Genomic DNA, 16,879 nt, shown 5'->3' with positions numbered 1-16,879 from the left:
GCCACGTCCATCCTGCCAGGAGCTGGGCTGTTCAGTGTTTGCTGTCGCCGTAGGTGCCGGGAGCTTCAAACTCGGCTCGTGTCCTTGACTTTGTCCCCACTGCTGTCTTTGGGCTCCCCTGAGCCCTCCCCCTCAAGCAGCCTCTCAGCACATTTGGCTCCAACCCACGGTTGTTACACTGGGTGCGCGGAAACTGGGGAGTTCCTGGGCGGAGAAGCCAGGGAGGCATCTCTGACAGCCCCCCACCCCGGACACACCCGTGCACAGGAGACTGAAGCCCCTGGAGCTTCTCCTCCTCACACTAGACAGGCTCAGCCTCCAGCAGTTTGTCAGAACTTCCAGTGCAGTGTCCCTGCCAGCTCGTGGCCCCGCGACCTCTGCTTCCAGTACTCGGGCCGAGGGTGACTTCCTGTAATCCTGCCCCTCAGGACTTCAGGGTGGCGGTTTGCTCTATGACCTCAATTCCCTAACAGACCCGGGAAAAGTCATGGATCATCAGTTTATTAGCTTTTTTTATGGTAAAGATGGGAGTGGTAACTTTCAAACTCTGCACATTTCAGAGCAGAAACAGGCAGCAGAACACAGACGGGCTCCATGTGACAGGGTCGCTGTCAGCTCTGGAGATCTCCGTGCTGTTGCAGCGGAGGTCACTCACTCTGTCCTCCCCTTGAGTGTGTCAGTGCTCACCTCCGAGTTCACCCCACCTCAACCCCACTGGTCCCCAACCCCGCTCACTCTGGCCGCATTTCAAATGGGAGGGAGGGGGCTCGAGATGGGGGGGCTCTGTTTTACACACTATTAGATCATCGAAAACCTGGAAATGACGTGTCACCACCTGGCCTCCGGAAAGGTGGCCGCATCAAACCCTCACCTGCCCTGGAAACTCGGAATCAGAAGGGCTCAGATTTCAACGGTCCAATCCAGCCCCTTTTCAGTGGAAAGGGGCTGGTGGGGACTGCATCCTAGCCTTCTCCAGCCTCACCTCTAATCTCCCGTTTCCTGGGCTCTGTGCTATCTAATCTCTTCAGCCTTTATCTGGGAGCAGCCTCTTACCTGAGCCCCACCCTGGGGCAGGGCGTGGCCTTCCGCCCAGCAGAAATCAGCTAAGTCCCTTGGCCTGGAGTCCTTTCCCCTTCTAACACAGCCATAAAAGTCGGACTGACCCTGCATTCCGGATGGCCCCGCTCTGTGAGACGCGCTTTATGGTGCTTCTCTCACCTGTGCCTCACTGCTGCCCTTTGAAGTGGGAAAACGGCCGATCGGATTAGACGGGCACTGTTTGCAAGGTCTCGTAACTAGTGTGCAGTGAAGCCAGTCCAAACTGAACTCCTTCTGTGACTTAAAGGAGGGGCTTCCCCTAACTTGCTGCCTCAGAGGCAGCCCTGAGCAGGTACAGACACCACCCAGCCTCTTATCTGGGACGTGGGGCAGCTGTTTGCAAGTCCAGATATGGCAGATAATCCAGCAGTTGGCCAGGACACAGCCCAAGGGTCCCCCACTAGCTCCTGCTCCTGGAGGCAAGGACTAGCTCCTTCTCCACTGAGCCCCCAAAACAGTAGCCCTAGTAAAGCAGAATGTTGGCAACATGAATAAACGAGGAAATGAATAGCTTCCAGACCCTAGGAATGAATGAATGAATGAATGAATGAATGAATGAATGAAGCAAATCTCAGCACAGGAGGGAGCCTTTCCAGGCATCGCACAGCCCTGGGGTGGTCCCTCATACTAGATTGCCCGTTCCAATGGGACCGGGACCCTGCAGGTCTTGCTCCACAGGCTGTTACCAGCCAAATCAGCACACGCCTGGCACTGAGGGAGTTTTCAATAGACTTCTGCTCCAGCCGAGGGTGGATGTCATCGGAGGCCGTCCCTCTGGGAACCGCGGCCCTGCTCTCGCCCCTGAGCGTGATGAGTGACGGCGATCACTCCCCTGGGGGCTGCTGCTTTACTGGACATCCCCACCCCATCCCTGCAGCCTGCTCTTCCCAAACACTCACAGCTGTCATTACAGTGCCATTCCTCAGCCCTCACCCCACCTGCTGTGTCCCCAACCCTGCACAACGCACAAGTTCGGCAGAGAAACAGGGCACAGGGCCTGAGTGAATTAGAACCCGACTCCGGCACTAAGGGAGGGGCTCAGAGGTCATCTCCTGTCACAGATGAGAAGAAGAAAGTGAAGCAAGTGATCCGGGGCTGCCACCCCCCACTCCCAGTGTGGTGTTCGGTGGCCCCCGGCCCTGGCGTTTCTCCACTTGCCCACGTACATGCATGTGAGGCCCCTCAGGGCAGAAGTGGTTGGTCACTGCATTATAGACTCAGCATGCACCCTGTCATGGGCCCTTCACTTCTTTAAGTTTGGTTTTTGTTTTTCATTGACAATACACGTAGAAGAAAACACCCAAAAAGGCCACAGGAAAAGCTCACCACCACCACCTCCTGGCCCACTACTGGCAATGAACCCAAATTCGGCCGCTGCCACCCCAGGAGTCGGAACGGGTCACGGAGACAGGGTTGGGGGAGTCCTTTGGGTGGCCAGCCCTACCCCCCTCCAACGCTGGAAAGCGAAGTTGTGGTGTGAAGTGAGATGTCGAATCTCAAACCCTGTGTTAAAAAAAAAGCCACAGAACTTAGACTTTAATCATAAAGATCATTTCACCAAAGCATATTTTTAAAAGGCTGTGAAACATTACGCAACGTTTGCATGGCTTAATTATGCGTTTAGAACAGCCTAGCACGACTTTTCCCGGCAGTAAAACATGACAGAGCACGAAGCACGGTCTAGTGCCTTCTGCTCTCCGTGGCCTCAGATGCGGGCGCGGGGCCGCCTGCGCGTGGCCCCGTCACCGAGCTGCACAGCCCGGGGGCCGCGGGACAATGGCAGACCTTCTCTTGTCTGCTTTTTAAGTGATTAAAATACCTGAGGACTACAGAGTGACTTCGCAGGTGTGTGCAGCCAGGACGTAGGATGTCTTCCAGAAAACACCTGAGTGCACATCTTTTTTCACTGGAGGCAAAATACTTGTAGTAATTTGGGAATCATGAGCAATCTGCTGTTAACTGTTTGCTTTCATTATGGGGAACACTGTCGGCTGTGAGAGAGCGCAAAATCTCTCACTGTAGTCAAACATGTATTTTCCATGGAGTTCAGAATGGACCGGCTCTTACTCTTCGCCAGCTCTGCAAATTCTCCAACGTTCTGAATCAAACGGAAACTTTACTTTAAAATTAGATTTCAAAGGGTCTAAGTGGAAATGGCTGTCCATATTTTTCACACTTACAAATCCAGGTGTTTTAAAGGAAAGAAAGGCCTAGGTCAGTGTGCGGGGACGGAAGGGACAGAAGGGCCATCGGAGGAGGATGAGCAGGAGGCCTTGGGCCTCCAAGTGCCTGACTCTGGCACAGACCGGGACTGCACGGCTGTGCAGAGATGAGGAGCCGTGGCCGAGTTGTTTGGAAACGGCCACCCCCGGAGGAGGAGCAGAGCAGGGTGTGTCGTCCCCAGGAGGAAGGACTTGATGCTACGCCGCAGCGCGTACAGCACTCACAGCCAGTACTTTCCCGGGGAACACTGTTCCTCCGACGCTTATTCCCAGTGTACGGAAGTCGGGGCCGAGAGGACCCTGGGGAGTCCGTCTAGTTTGCTGTCTGCTTTGTCCACCAAGAAGGTGGGACACAGAAAGAAAATTAAGGTTTAACCCTAGAGAAATGTAAAGTTATCTTCTGGTAGGACAGTGTTCGATCTAAATTTTCTTACATATTTTGCCTAAAAATAAAGGGCCTTTTTTTCTTCTCCTTTTCATCTGCAAACAGCACAATGCTTTTGAAAACAGACTCCCATGCACAGATGCTAGAGTCAAATTTATAAAATCCTTTTCACCTAACTCTTCTGAAGTCTGACTTCTTTTGTCTCTTCTCTACCCTGGGCCTCTTCTAATGGCAGCCTGTAAAATGCCTGCCCAACATTCTGCCTGTGACAAGACACAGAACACCTGTGTGCATCTGGCTGAGCCACAAGCTCTCCACCCCCGGGTGTGGGGACCAGGCACCGGCTGCGTCGCCAGCCTCCCAGTCAAACTTTTTCTGTCATCCCGGCAGAGAAGCCACCCAAGTAGGAAACACTGAAAACCCTGTGGAATATTGTTGCCTAAAGTACAAAAAATAAAACCTCCATTCTGTTTTGCTTCCTGGGCACAGACAGACAGGAGGTCATCTGGGCTGATGAAATGGCTCTGATAGTGATAACTGTCAGTGTAAAATGCTTCTGATGGTGACGATCTTCAGGGCTGGTCCAGCTGGAACAGCCAGGGAAGTCCACGCGTGCTGTGGTTCACGCCCCCCAGGAAGCGTCCCCCACTCCTCTCACCATTGGGCACATGATTACACGCAGCTTTTGCGAAGAACGTTTTATCAGAGGGAGGTCTCCAAGAGTCAAACATGCGCTGTATTTCAGGAGCCGAGGGGAGAAACCACTCAGTAAGAATGAATACATGGGCTTCCGCAGGCTTACTAACACAGGGAAACGGGGTACACACACGTGACCTGTGAAACAAGTTCCTTTGAAATCGCTCCGCACTTTCCATGCGCCTGACCTCCCAACCTCTCCGCAGACACCAGGCAGATCCAGCCCTCCCCGCCGTGGTCCTACGATCAGTCCTACCAGTACCTGGGCTCCATCACCTCTCCGTCCGTGCACCCAGCGACGCCCATCTCGCCTGGACGGGCCAGCGGGATGACGACCCTCTCTGCCGAGATCTCCAGCCGACTCTCAAGTAAGCTGCTTAGCGACACACTGTGAAACTGAGCTAGAGTGGGAGGCTCAAGGGACAAGAGGGGCACGGCCGTGGGCAGTGTGTTTAAAGTGTGGCTGCAAGTCAAAGCTGGCCAGCCTGAAGTCCCACGGCCGCGCACCAACTGCCCCTGACCCCCAGAGCCAGAGTGGCTTGGGGACATGGACCCCGTGGGTGCTTCACAAAGGTGGCAGCTGCAGGGTTCACACCATAAGGCCAGAGAGGCCAGCGGCTGGCACTCAGATGGGACTGGTCCCCCTGATGTGGGTCACGTGAGCAGCAGCACCCCGGGTGGGCACAGGTGGCACGGGAAGCACACACAGCCCAAAGGAGACACCTCCAACTAACTCCCGTCCGTAGCAGGTTCAAGGAGCCGTGGCGGAAAGCTCCAGTGCCGTGGTTGGCGCAATCGTTGTAGTAGGAGCTCATTAAATATTAGTCATTTCACCTGGGAGACCTCCGGGCTTGGCCTTAGCTCATGGGCAGGGGAGTCGGAGCTACAGAGAAAAATTCCTTTGTTGAAAGCAAAAGAAGAAAATCCATTTGGGGCTTTGAAATTGGAGCCGGACCGAACTGTGGAAACAGCTCAGAGTAGGTCGGCGTCCCGGAGCCTGCAGACGCACCCCGCGTGTGTCAGCAGGGAGGGCGGCCGTGTTGCTTTTCTGCCCGGGGATCAGATTGTAGCCGATCGGGGGCAGAGGTGTCGTGTCTGGCATTTTAAATGTTGGGTAACGGTGCCGGCCCGAGTTGTGGCTGCGTGTGAGCTCACCCAGCGCCTTAGCTGCTTCTCAGAGCTTCCCCACAGTGGCACCGTGGGCATTCGGGGCCAGGGAACTCTTTGTGGGGTGGAAGCTGCCCTGTGCAACGCTGCGTGTTTGGCACCATCTCTGGCCTCTACGTTCCAGCAGCACCCACCCCCCATCACAACACACACACAGTGTCTCCAGACATTGCCAAATGTCCCGAGGGCCCAAACTGTCCCCGTTGAGAGCCACAGCCTTCAAGTATTCTCGGGTGCTGTAGGGAAACTAGAACGCCCACTCAGTTTCCCAGTTCTCACGTGATCTTTGGCCCTCAGTGCCAACATTTGCGTGGCACCTGCCGGGTCGCAGAGTTGAGGAGGCAGCACAGGAGCTGGAACGTCTGCCCAGCTTGTTGTTTCCGAAGTTCTGTTCCCTCGGGACTAGTCTGACCCCAGAGGCACTTGCCAACGTGTACTAGCTCTTCTCAGGGAAAGCACTGTGCCCGCTGGCTGGCTGTGGTCTGCGTCTGGGACAGTTGCTGTTGTCCTTGGAAGTGTCCCTGTTGTGGGTCTGTCCCTTAGAATTAGTCACGTAAGTCGAGTTCTTCTGACCTGGCTGGCGCTGGAGATCTGCAGCTTGTTGTTCCAGAACCTAGGGGCCAACCGCTGCAGCCGACCGGTGATCAAACGTGAGGGTGACCGTTTGTCTACAGGGATGAGCACCCCCAAGCCCCACAGCACAGTCACACTTCTGAACAACCTGGCCTTCAGATGCCCAAGCAGTAAGGAGGGCACTCTGTGGCGTGCAGGTGTGAAGGAGACACAAACCAGGCCTCGTTCCCACCCGCCTCTGCTGTCTCGGAGGGAGGACGGGAGGGAATGACAGAGACCAGCGGGGAGATGCTTTTCAACACAGCAGACTGCCCCTGGGGCACACAGCCTGGGGCACAGGCCCGGGGAGTGTGGTCGTCTGCTGTGGGCAGGAGCGGCTGGGACCCATAAAGCAGCTGCCCGGCCCCACCTTAGGCCCAGCTCTGCTCCGGGCCTGCTGGCCCCTCTGGCCCCGCCCCCAGGCCCTCGTCTGCCCCAGTCCAGTCCCCGGCCCACCTGGGCCGCCTTCTGTCTGTCTCTTTCCTTTGCAGACAGACTCCACACCTTGTCTGAAAAGAGTTGTCACCTGGAGGTTTTCTTTGCTTCTTTTTCTTTTTCTAAAAGAAATGAATGTTCAGCTGCCAACCTGGGCGACAGACAGCGCACATTATCCTGAGTCATGCAGAAGGTCCTCCTCAGGCAGCCATTATCCGCTCAGGCTGTGTAACCCTTTGGGGGCAGTGGGAGGGGCCCAGCGGGGCTGCTTTCATCCACGTCACACTGTGGAATGAAGACATGAGCTGTCCCAGCAAATGTTTAGCCCCATCAGTGGGGCAACATTTTCAACTAAAACACCTGAACCTCCTAACCCCCAGATTTCCTACTCTTTAAAAGCTCCTTGCGCATCTCGGGGTCTGCCCCCTCCACCACACTGGTATTAAACGGGGGTGCCAGGCCAGCCAGAAGGACCAATGAGCTGCCCCAGGTGTGTAGCCGGCGAGGTTCAGTAGGGGAATCAGACTGGACATAAAAGCGAAAACAAGTATTTGAATAGGTCATTTGAATCTGAGCATATCTAAAGGGCTGACGTCGTCTTATTCTCAACATGTGTGTAAAGAGGATAATTCGACCACAGGAATGGTCTTTTGTAGAACGACACTGTTGCCATGTAGACAGAGGAGAATCATGGGCAGGATTTAAGATCTTTCAGATATTCGCCCACAAGTGAAAACTGCTTGTCCCTGACAGCTGAGACCACAGCATCATCCCATTACCATGTCCATGGCGAACCCCAGGCTCGCTCAGGATTCCGGGACCCAGTACTGTCACCAGGCTAGCACACAGTAGTTGGGACAGACTGACAGAGCCTGTCCAGACATCACTGGGAAACAGGGTGACCTTTCATCAATTTTCCGGTGGGTTCACCTTTTTGTCTCAGGGCAAATGAAGCAAGAGCAGGAGTGGGCGGAGTCATTCACTTGGGTCCGGAGGATTGCATCAGATGAAAACAAACTGATTGTATTCGCCTAATGCTTTTCCTCCTACCTCAGCTGCTCCCTAGACTATATAAATCTTACTGGAAAAACAGAGTAAAGCTTCCTGTTAACTCTCAAACATGTCACAGCTCCATGCGAGCGAAAACAAGTGACACACAGCTTGCTTACAGATGGCCCCAGTGAGCGGGCAGAGACCAACCCTGAGGAATGAGGTGTGGCCTGGCTTTGGCACAGACTAGAGAGTGAGCGACCATGGAAGGCCAGCCCTGGGAGCCCGGCAGCACCGCCTCTTTCTTCCTTGACCGCAAGTCTGACTCGCTTAGAAAAGATTAACAGGACTGTTTGTGTACGAGTGAGACTCCTGCTTTCCTCATTAGGGCACAGATCTGCTGCAGACTTCGCTTGTTTCTATAAACTTTCATTACCTCTCTGATGAGAAATATATCCCCTCATCACATTCACTCCAAATTTACGGAGGAGGTCATTTTTAAGAACCGTGTTAGAGCAATAAAACACCACTGGAGGGTGGGAGCAGGGAGCGGGCAAAGGGGAGAGGGAAACACACTCGCCTTGTCTGCCTGCTGGAATAATAGGCTTGAAATATGAGGAAGTTGATCAAGGCCGTTGCCTCCCTCAAAACAGATTAGTCCGCACCAGTAGCTTTCCCTTCGCAGTGAGCTTTTGGCTGCTTCTGGTTTCTCCATCCGCCTGAACACAAGCAGTCGCAGGACACATGCCATCCTGTGCTTGGAGTTGTTCTGTATGTAGATTTGAGAACTTGCCGATCTTACAGCACTTAATCCTTGCCTCTGCTCTGTCTCGTTGCTGTCTTCGGGGTTTGCTAAGATAAAGACCAGAGCCCTGGCCTGATCGTTTCATAATTCTGAGAAAGAGAAACTACCCCAGAACACCCTCCTACACCTATGGTGTTGGTTCTCAAAGGGGCATGGGGAGTTGCACCCCCCACCCCCAGGGTATCTGTCGATGTCTGGAGGCACTGTTGCTTCCAACAATTCCCGGAGTGGGCACCGCTGGCGCAGGGTGGCCAAGGCCAAGGATGCTGCCTAGCACCCTGCAATGCCCAGGATAGCCCTCCGCACCCCAACAAGCAACAGTCTGGCCCGAGAGCAGTCAGTAGTGCCACTTCTGGGAAACTCTGATCTAGAAGGCACAGGAAACCCTTCCTGGTGCCCAGAGCCCCGTAGCTGCCAAGGGCAGCCTGTGGTTAAGAAAACCACACGGGGATGCCCATCCGTGAAACTGTAAATGCATAATTCTAGCAAGCTGAGTTTTATGGACAGAGTTTTGCCATTCCTGGCAAAATTTCAACATGTGCAAAAACGGAGTAAATCACTCAAGGTCTGGCAGCCACTCGTGTTAACACACCGGGGAAGCACACACTAGAGAGCACCAGGCGGAATCGAGGCTGAACTGTTTCTTAAAATGTGTACCTGGTCAGAGGCAACCGTGGGGAGAAACTGGCGGCAGTGGTGTCCACACAGTCACCACTGTGGCGCGCGCAGGCTGACGCACAGGAAGTCGGCAATTTTGAACTGTTTGCAGCACTTTGAAATTGCAATGGACAATGTCCTGTGACTCAACCTAAATGTTATATATAAGGTATTGTAACTGTTGTTACATATTAGTATTGTTATGATACCATATCATATTATACATGACATATTCTATTAATATGAACTTATTAATGCATCCATTACATTTGTCAGTATTATATAGTATTATATTATCAATTACATATTGCTAATATCAGAATAAACATATTAATAGTGGTGCATTAATATATTGATTATCTAGCAGGTTGCCCAACTTTGTTCTGTAGAGAGACAGAAACTAGATTTCTTCACGTTCCAGGGCCCTAGGGCCTGTGCTACAACTACGCAGAGGTGACTCAGAAATAGCCAGAGACAATACATAAAAGAATTCGTGACACCAATAAACTTTATGGATGGACCCTGAAATTCAAGTCTCATATAACTTTAATATCAGGAAATGCTCTTCTTCTGACTTTTCCCAACCATTTAATAAAGGAATCCTCAGCCCCAGCTCGCGAGCCTCAGGGAAATTGGCCCAGCTAGATTTGACCTGGGCGCTGCAGTTCTCCGACCAGGATTAGAGCAATATTAGGTCTTTACTACACGCGGTCCATATTATGTCTATATGTATTACGCCTACAGTACATCAGCATTACTACATACTGTGTTACATGTCATATCACATTACCCGAGAGCATACATTATCCTCTATTACTATGTATGACCATACAATCTCCCTGGCCAGCAGCATTCTGGGTCATCTTCCAGTTTCTGGGGCAGCAGCGTTCTGGGAAGTCTTCAACCTCCCCCGGCCAGTAGTATTCGGCTTAGTTCCCCACCTGCCCCAGAAGCTGCATTCCGGGTTCTCTATCTGCCCGGGCAGCAGCATTCGGGGTAATCCGCCTCCCCAGGGAACTGCATTGTGGGTAGTCTGCCTCCCCGGGCAGCAGCATTCTGGGTACTCTTGCAGCTCCCCAGCAGTGGCGTCCGGTTCCATTCCGCGTTCTGGGGCAGCGGCGTCCTGGAACCCGCCCCGTTGGGCGGCCTCCCGGATTTCCCGTCTCACGTGTTTTCCTGCCCGCAGCGGCTCCCGACCTGACGGCCTTCGGCGACCCGCGCCAGTTCCCGGCGCTGCCAGACCCCCGGATGCACTACCCCGGCGCCTTCACCTACTCCCCGACGCCCGTCACTTCGGGCATCGGCATCGGCATGTCGGCCATGAGCTCGGCCACGCGCTACCACACGTACCTGCCGCCGCCCTACCCCGGCTCGTCGCAGGCGCAGGGCGGCCCGTTCCAGGCCAGCTCGCCCTCCTACCACCTGTACTACGGCGCCTCGGCCGGCTCCTACCAGTTCTCCATGGTGGGCGGCGAGCGCTCGCCGCCGCGCATCCTGCCGCCCTGCACCAACGCCTCCACGGGCTCGGCGCTGCTCAACCCCAGCCTGCCCACCCAGAGCGACGTGGTGGAGGCCGAGGGCAGCCACAGCAACTCGCCCACCAACATGGCGCCCGCCGCGCGCCTGGAGGAGGCCGTGTGGCGGCCCTACTAAGCGCCCGCCGGGCACCGGGCCTCCGGGTGGGACCGGGCGCTGAACCGGCCACCCCACCGGCCTCCCGTCCGCGCCTGCCAGTCTGGCCCTCCGTCCATCCTTCCAGGCACCTGGACCCGCTGCCGGCAAACAGGAAGATTCCAGAGGGAAACTGTGAATGCTTCTGATTTAGAAATGCTGTGAATAAAAGAAAGATTTTATACCCTGACTTCACTTTTTAACCAAGTTGTTTATTCCAAAGAATGGAATTTTAGTTGGGGGAGGGGGAGGGGCGGGGAGAGATGCAACTCATCCTGTTTGGTGTCAAATTCGTATTTTTAATGTTACTTTCCAGCACCTTATAAATTGCAAAATGCATATTTGCATTTGGGGTGGTTTTTATTTTTATATATATATATATATACATATATAAATTTGAGCTTGCTTCTTTCTTGCTACGATAGTTGAAAAATACGGTTTCTTTTCTTGTATGTTTTATTTAACTTTTCTTTTGGACTTTCGTGTAGCTGTTTTTCTTAAGAAACAGCTGCAGCTTTGGGTCATTTTCAACTACTGTATTCCCACAAGGAATCCCTAGATATTTATGTATCTTGATGTTTAGACACTTACTTATGTGTTGATACTTTTTTTTATTTAAATGTACTTATATTAAGAAGAAAAATATTGAGTACTACATGTTTTGTTTTTGATAGTAGCCAAAGTTAAATGTATCACATTGAAAAAGGATGGGTAATGTGATCACTTGGTTATCTAAATATTGTTTACATTAAACTTCCTTTAAAGTTCATCAAACACGTCGGTAGCTAATGCAGCAATGTTTTTAATAGGCTTTTTAGCTACCGAGGGTCACTCCAAAGATTTGAAGTGCGGAGTTTTCTGCCGAGCTGGACAAAGTGTCTCCTACCAACGCCCTCCCTTCAACTCTGGTTCCTGGAGGTTCAGCTGATGGTGGCGATGGCCCCTCTGGAGAGGATTTACTTTCCGCCAAGAGGGTTTGCTCTCTCCCTGGCCTCTTGATAACTTCAGACAGGCTCTGGCAAAGAACAAATCCAAAGTCAACTGTGGAGAAGCAATGCCTACCTGGGAACCAAATGAGTGAGGTTACAGGTTCCTTGAATGCTGGGTTCTAGGGTAGGAAGGAGAGCTTCTCAATTCCAAGTTCAGGTTTTCAGCTCCAAGAAAATACTCCTCTTCGATGCAGCCACCTGTTTGTTTACGCAGAAGGGACGGGACTAGACTGGGTGCCTTTGACATGGGAGGTCTCCTGCCGGGCTTTCCCAGGGTGGGTCCAGCAGCAGGCTGGGGCAGGCCAGTCTCCCTCTGTGTCCGGAGTCGCATGGGACAGCACCTGTCCCACCTGGGCAGGACCCGTCCCCTGCTGCTCCCGAACCAGCACCTCTGCATTGCTTTCACCGGGCTGAGATCCCACGCCCGGGGGAGGGTGCACGTTGGCCTGACGGGAAAAGTGCCTGTCACCGCTGCTGCCGTGGCTAAAATTCAAACATACCCAGTGTCACTGTAAATTTTACGGCACTATTTTTATTGGAGGATTTGGTCAGAATGCAGTTGTTGTACAACTCATAAATACTAACTGCTGATTTTGATGTGTGTGCTCAAAACGATCTGGTTGTTATTTAATGTACCTCTTAAATTAGATGAAATGATTTCAGGTCAACTCTGAAGAGTATTTGAAAGCAGGACTTTAGAACAGTGTTTGATTTTTATTTTATAAATTTAAGGATGCAAATTAGAAAGGTCTTTGGCTGCAGGCAGCAAAACAGCTGAACTTATTTAAAACAACTTGTTTTTGAGTTTTCTTATATATCCAGGTGTGGGCGAGGCAGATTTACCGTTGTGAGTACGTGGAACAGAGAGTTTATTCTTGTATTATTATTTATTAATTATTGTATTGTTTTCCACACGAACAGCCGCAGACCCCCTCGGCCCACCCCTGTGCATACTCTGTTTTACGCACATGCAGTAGCACTTTGGTGAGAGGGAGGGGCAAAGCGGTTTGTGTTTTCTAGGAAAGGGCTGAAGCGGGTCTTGGAGAAACTCAATATATTCCTGTTCATTTTAGACAGTTCCTCCATGATGCAATTTCATGTTTTATTCTGTATTGCATTTTCTGCAGCAAAATTATCTTTGTCATTTAGAAACTTTCACTTCTGTAAGGAACCCTTAGTCCATTTACCCCAACTTCAATGTAAATGTTCTGTTCAGCACACGTTGCTGTATGTGACCTGACAGAATGCCGGGGGAGAAGGGGTCGGGGATGAAGGAGACACTGGGTTTTTAGTTCAGTTCTGGGACCTGGAGGTGTTCCGACTCAGAATCAGCCCAGGGCCCTACAAGGGACTCGGTCAGATGGTCCCTCTCATTGAATCTCCCGTCTCGCAGCCACGTGTGTGTGTGCAGGCTCGTGCTCTGCCGTGGGCCCACCGAACTCGGAGGGCTTGGCCGTTCCGCGTTTCACAGACCCTTCCCGGCATATGTGGCATTTAATTGTTCCAGGAAAAGATAAATCAAAGTTGAGTTGTTCTGGAGATTGGTCTCGCACTTCACGCATTTCCCCGAGGAGCTACGTTCACTGCGTTCCGATGAATGGAGAGCCTTATGCCGAGAGCACAAAACCAGATGACTTGGCAGCCCTGGTCCAGGAGAAGGAAAACGAAATAGGCCATCTCTGTTGCTTATTCAGGCCCTTATTTATAATTAAGACATGGACATGTAGTTCATTGCAGCTTTTTCTTTTTCTCGCTGCCTGACACCACTTCCAGTCCCTCCCGCCCCCTGCCTCCCTGTGTTGGGAGACAGCACCCCCGCCCCACAGGGCCTGTCCACAGCCCTGGGAGTGGCTCTCCCCACTTTGCACTGAGGAACACGGTGCGTCAGCTTTCTCCTGCTGCTGGGCTTCCTCCCTTGCCAGCCACCCCGAATCTGCTCGCTGTCCTAGCTCAGCGACAGAAGCCTTCCCTCAGCTAGGAACAGTGTGGGAACACACAGCCTTGCTGCCGCCCCGGCTTCTGGGCAGATAAACAGAGGCGCTGACGAGAAAGGAAGTGAACGGTTTTACTCAAACGTCCTGCGATTTCGGGTTGCAGATTTCTGTCCTGAAGTACCTGTGTCCCTGGGACATTCGGTCCTGGCGATTTTCGGGTTTGGTGGTTGGTTTTTTGTTTTTGTTTTTTTTTCCGGGGGAGGATGTGTTTGGGGCCTTTTACACGTCAAAAGTCAATTTAACAATAATCTCAGAAAACATTTTTTATATTTGAACAAGTTACCTTTTTGTTTACCTACAGTATATAACTGTTTGGGGGTTTTGTTTGTCTGTTTTTTTGGAGTTTTTCCTCTCCCCTCAGCCAGGTCAGAATCGATGAGGTTGATCATTTGGCTTTTGAATTTCCTTCCGGAAGAGTTGCATCAACAGAGTTCATTGTATTTATGTGTGTAAATAGATTTTAAGCTTCATTATAAAATATTGTTAATACCTGTAATAACTTTTTTCAATTTTTGTGTGTTTCTAAGGACTTTTTCTTATGTTTGCTCAGTACTGTAGACAAAAAAAAAATGCTTCTTTCTACTTTATTTTAGACTTTCAAATGAGCTTTTTATTCACTTTTGTAATAATTACAATTTTTTAAATTCACTCTTTGTTTTAGGAGACATGAATGTGCAAAAAAAAACTGTTGGTTACTTGTGCTATTCTGGATGTATACAAATCAGTGAAAAAAATAAACGTTCACATTGAAATGACAGTAGAACACATCTATTGAAAAAGTAGCTATGGCGAATGCGGCCCTGCTCGGCCAGGCCCCGCCTCGTGGACGCCCGCCCGCACCGGAGACTGGGTCAGTCTGCAGAGCACCCTGGAGACGTGGGCTGTGTCCTTCTCCCTCACTCTCGCCTCACGCGCCTCCAGAAAGGGAGCTGTGCGTCTCGCGTTTTAGACCAGACAGATGGGATTCGAGAGGATGCCCCAGAAGCCCCTCTCCGAGGTGTTTCTAGGTAGCTCAGGGGTCGTGGCGCTCTGTGGTCCCAGGGCCGCCTTCCCTCCTCTCCAGCGCTCACGGTGCCCAGGGTGCAGTGCGTCCAGCCCTTGGCTGCTGAGCACTCATCGAAGCCCCACTTTCTCTATACCCCGGTATCTTCTGTAAATCTGGTATTATGACAATGATGGCAAATAAACAATTTGCAAGTACGCACACCAGACCGCACTCGTTTCATCTTTCTCTGCTCTGGAGGGCTGGACCAACAAGCCCACGTGGTAACACCAGCGGCACCGTAGCTCACAGGGCCCCAGGGCCCGGCCAAGGCCCAGGCTCCCGGGGTGCACCCTTGGGTACTGAGGAGCGCTAAGACACACTGCAATGCTTGTCTTTGAAACAGAAAAGAAAAAGGGAAATGGACGCACATGGGCTTTGCAAACCCAGAGTGGAAAGGGCCTGCGTTCACCCTGAGGCCAGTCACCCTCCTCCGCCTCCGTTCTGAAGATGCCCAAGGCGGCCTTGAGTGGGGGTGGGCGGCTTTGAAAAGAAGTGCTTTCCTCCCCACCGGCCTGTGCAAATTATTAGTAGTATTTCAGTCCCAAGACTTCGACCCGAGTCAGCTCCCCACCAGACACCACCGGCTAAGGCTCTTTGCCAGATCTCATCCTCGCCATCTCCTGGTCCTGAGCACTCTGTGCAGCGCCCACAGAGTGTCAGGAGCCAAAGCAGGTGGGATCAAAAGAAATTACTGGCGTAGGAAGTCACGGCTAATGAGCAAAGGCAGGAAGCGGGCGGCAGGACGGGGTTATCTATGTTCCGAAAGGAAGCCTGGGGGACCCGCTGAAAGCCGGTCCCCAGGAGTCAGGGGAGGGGGGAGCCCCAGTACTGTCTCCCACGAGGGAACAAATGAGACTAGCACCCCAGTTTCCCTCTGCTGTGAAGAAGAGACAATACCATCTTCAGTTACAGAATTTAAATAAGCTCATGCGTGTCAAACACCTTAAACAGTGCTTGGCACATAACAGGTGCTCAGTAAATGTTAAATTCATACAGTGGGACTACACATTAAAAATGTAAACAGTGCCACATGATCTCCCTTGCATGTGGAGTCTAATGAACCAAGTCATTTAACAACATAGAAACAGACTCATAGATACACTGAGCAGACGGACAGCTGTCAGAGGGGGGTGTTGGAGGGAGTAAGTGAAAAAAAGGTGAAGGGATTAAGAAAAATGTGTGTGCGTGTGTGTGTGCGTATATATGTGACACAGGCACGGATAGCACTGTGGTGACGGTCAGAGGGAAAAGCAGGTGGGGGAGGGGGGACAGGTGGGGACGGAGAGAGACCTGACTCGGGGCCATGGGCGCACGCTGCAGTGTGTAGATGGCGTTCCGCTGAGTTGTGTCCATGAAGCCTGTACGGTTTTGGGAACCAATGTGCCCCCAATACAGTCACCAAAAAATAAAGATAAAAAGGTAACCGATACTGTATAAAAAGTTGGAACGTCTTCCACATCTTCCAACCCCCGCCTTGCTGTGACTGCCCACTGTCCTGCGTTCCCCGGCCAGACTTACGTCCGTACCCACAGTACACGGCGCAGTTTACCTGCTCCTGTATGAAGGGACACAGCGCTCCCCTTCCCAGACAGGGTGCCGGCTTCCGATGGGCACCCAAGTCCACGGCCACGCCCCCCGCTCCCGCCCCTCTCCGGATGGGCGTCAGGCTGCTCTCTGGGTCTGGCTGCTACAACAGTCCTCTGCGTGTATCTTATGCTAGAATTGTACATTAAAAAGGAACTGCTGGTTCAAAAAATTGTACATTTTGACAGAGTGCTCTTTGAATGGGTTTTCTAGGATCAGGGCTGTGTACTAGGACGAGAAAGCCAGACAGGTGCTGGGTAGATGCTGGGCTATCACCGTGGGGAGCGGGTTTTCAAACCAGACCCCAGTGTCAGAGGCAGAGCGGTGCTTCAGAGTCCGTGGGCCTGAGGAGGAAAGAACACCAGCGCGCCATTATTAAGTGCTACTGAAAGCCACGCTCTAGCTGCCATGCCTCGCGTAGGCAGGCTTGCTCGGTTCTTACAAGGGCCCTGGGTCCCATTCTGCAGATGAGGAAACTGAGGTTCAGTGAGGCTCAGCCGTGGGGCCACGGCTCCTGGTGGAGGAGCAG

At 52.2% G+C, this 16,879-nt stretch overlaps 1 protein-coding gene across 4 annotated transcripts in view; it reads left to right on the top strand.

Moving 5' to 3' along the window:
* The window catches only part of RUNX1 (RUNX family transcription factor 1), a 205,593-nt gene extending 190,668 nt beyond the window's left edge, over positions 1-14,925 (top strand). For all 4 annotated transcript variants that reach the window (XM_037040603.1, XM_037040601.1, XM_037040604.1 and 1 more), the window contains 2 exons: positions 4,608-4,769; positions 10,254-14,925. In XM_037040603.1, coding sequence (XP_036896498.1) covers positions 4,608-4,769; positions 10,254-10,720 — 629 coding nt within the window. In that variant the 3' untranslated portion in view covers positions 10,721-14,925. The remainder of the gene's footprint in view (positions 1-4,607; positions 4,770-10,253) is intronic.
* Positions 14,926-16,879: the final 1,954 nt, after the last annotated feature.

The sequence above is a fragment of the Sturnira hondurensis genome, unplaced genomic scaffold (genome assembly GCF_014824575.4).
Source record: "Sturnira hondurensis isolate 20B ecotype Veracruz unplaced genomic scaffold, ASM1482457v3 Scaffold0002640, whole genome shotgun sequence".
Taxonomy (NCBI): domain Eukaryota; kingdom Metazoa; phylum Chordata; class Mammalia; order Chiroptera; family Phyllostomidae; genus Sturnira; species Sturnira hondurensis.
The sequence above is the reverse complement of the archived record's forward strand: the minus strand, read 5'-3'. Positions and strand labels throughout refer to the sequence as shown.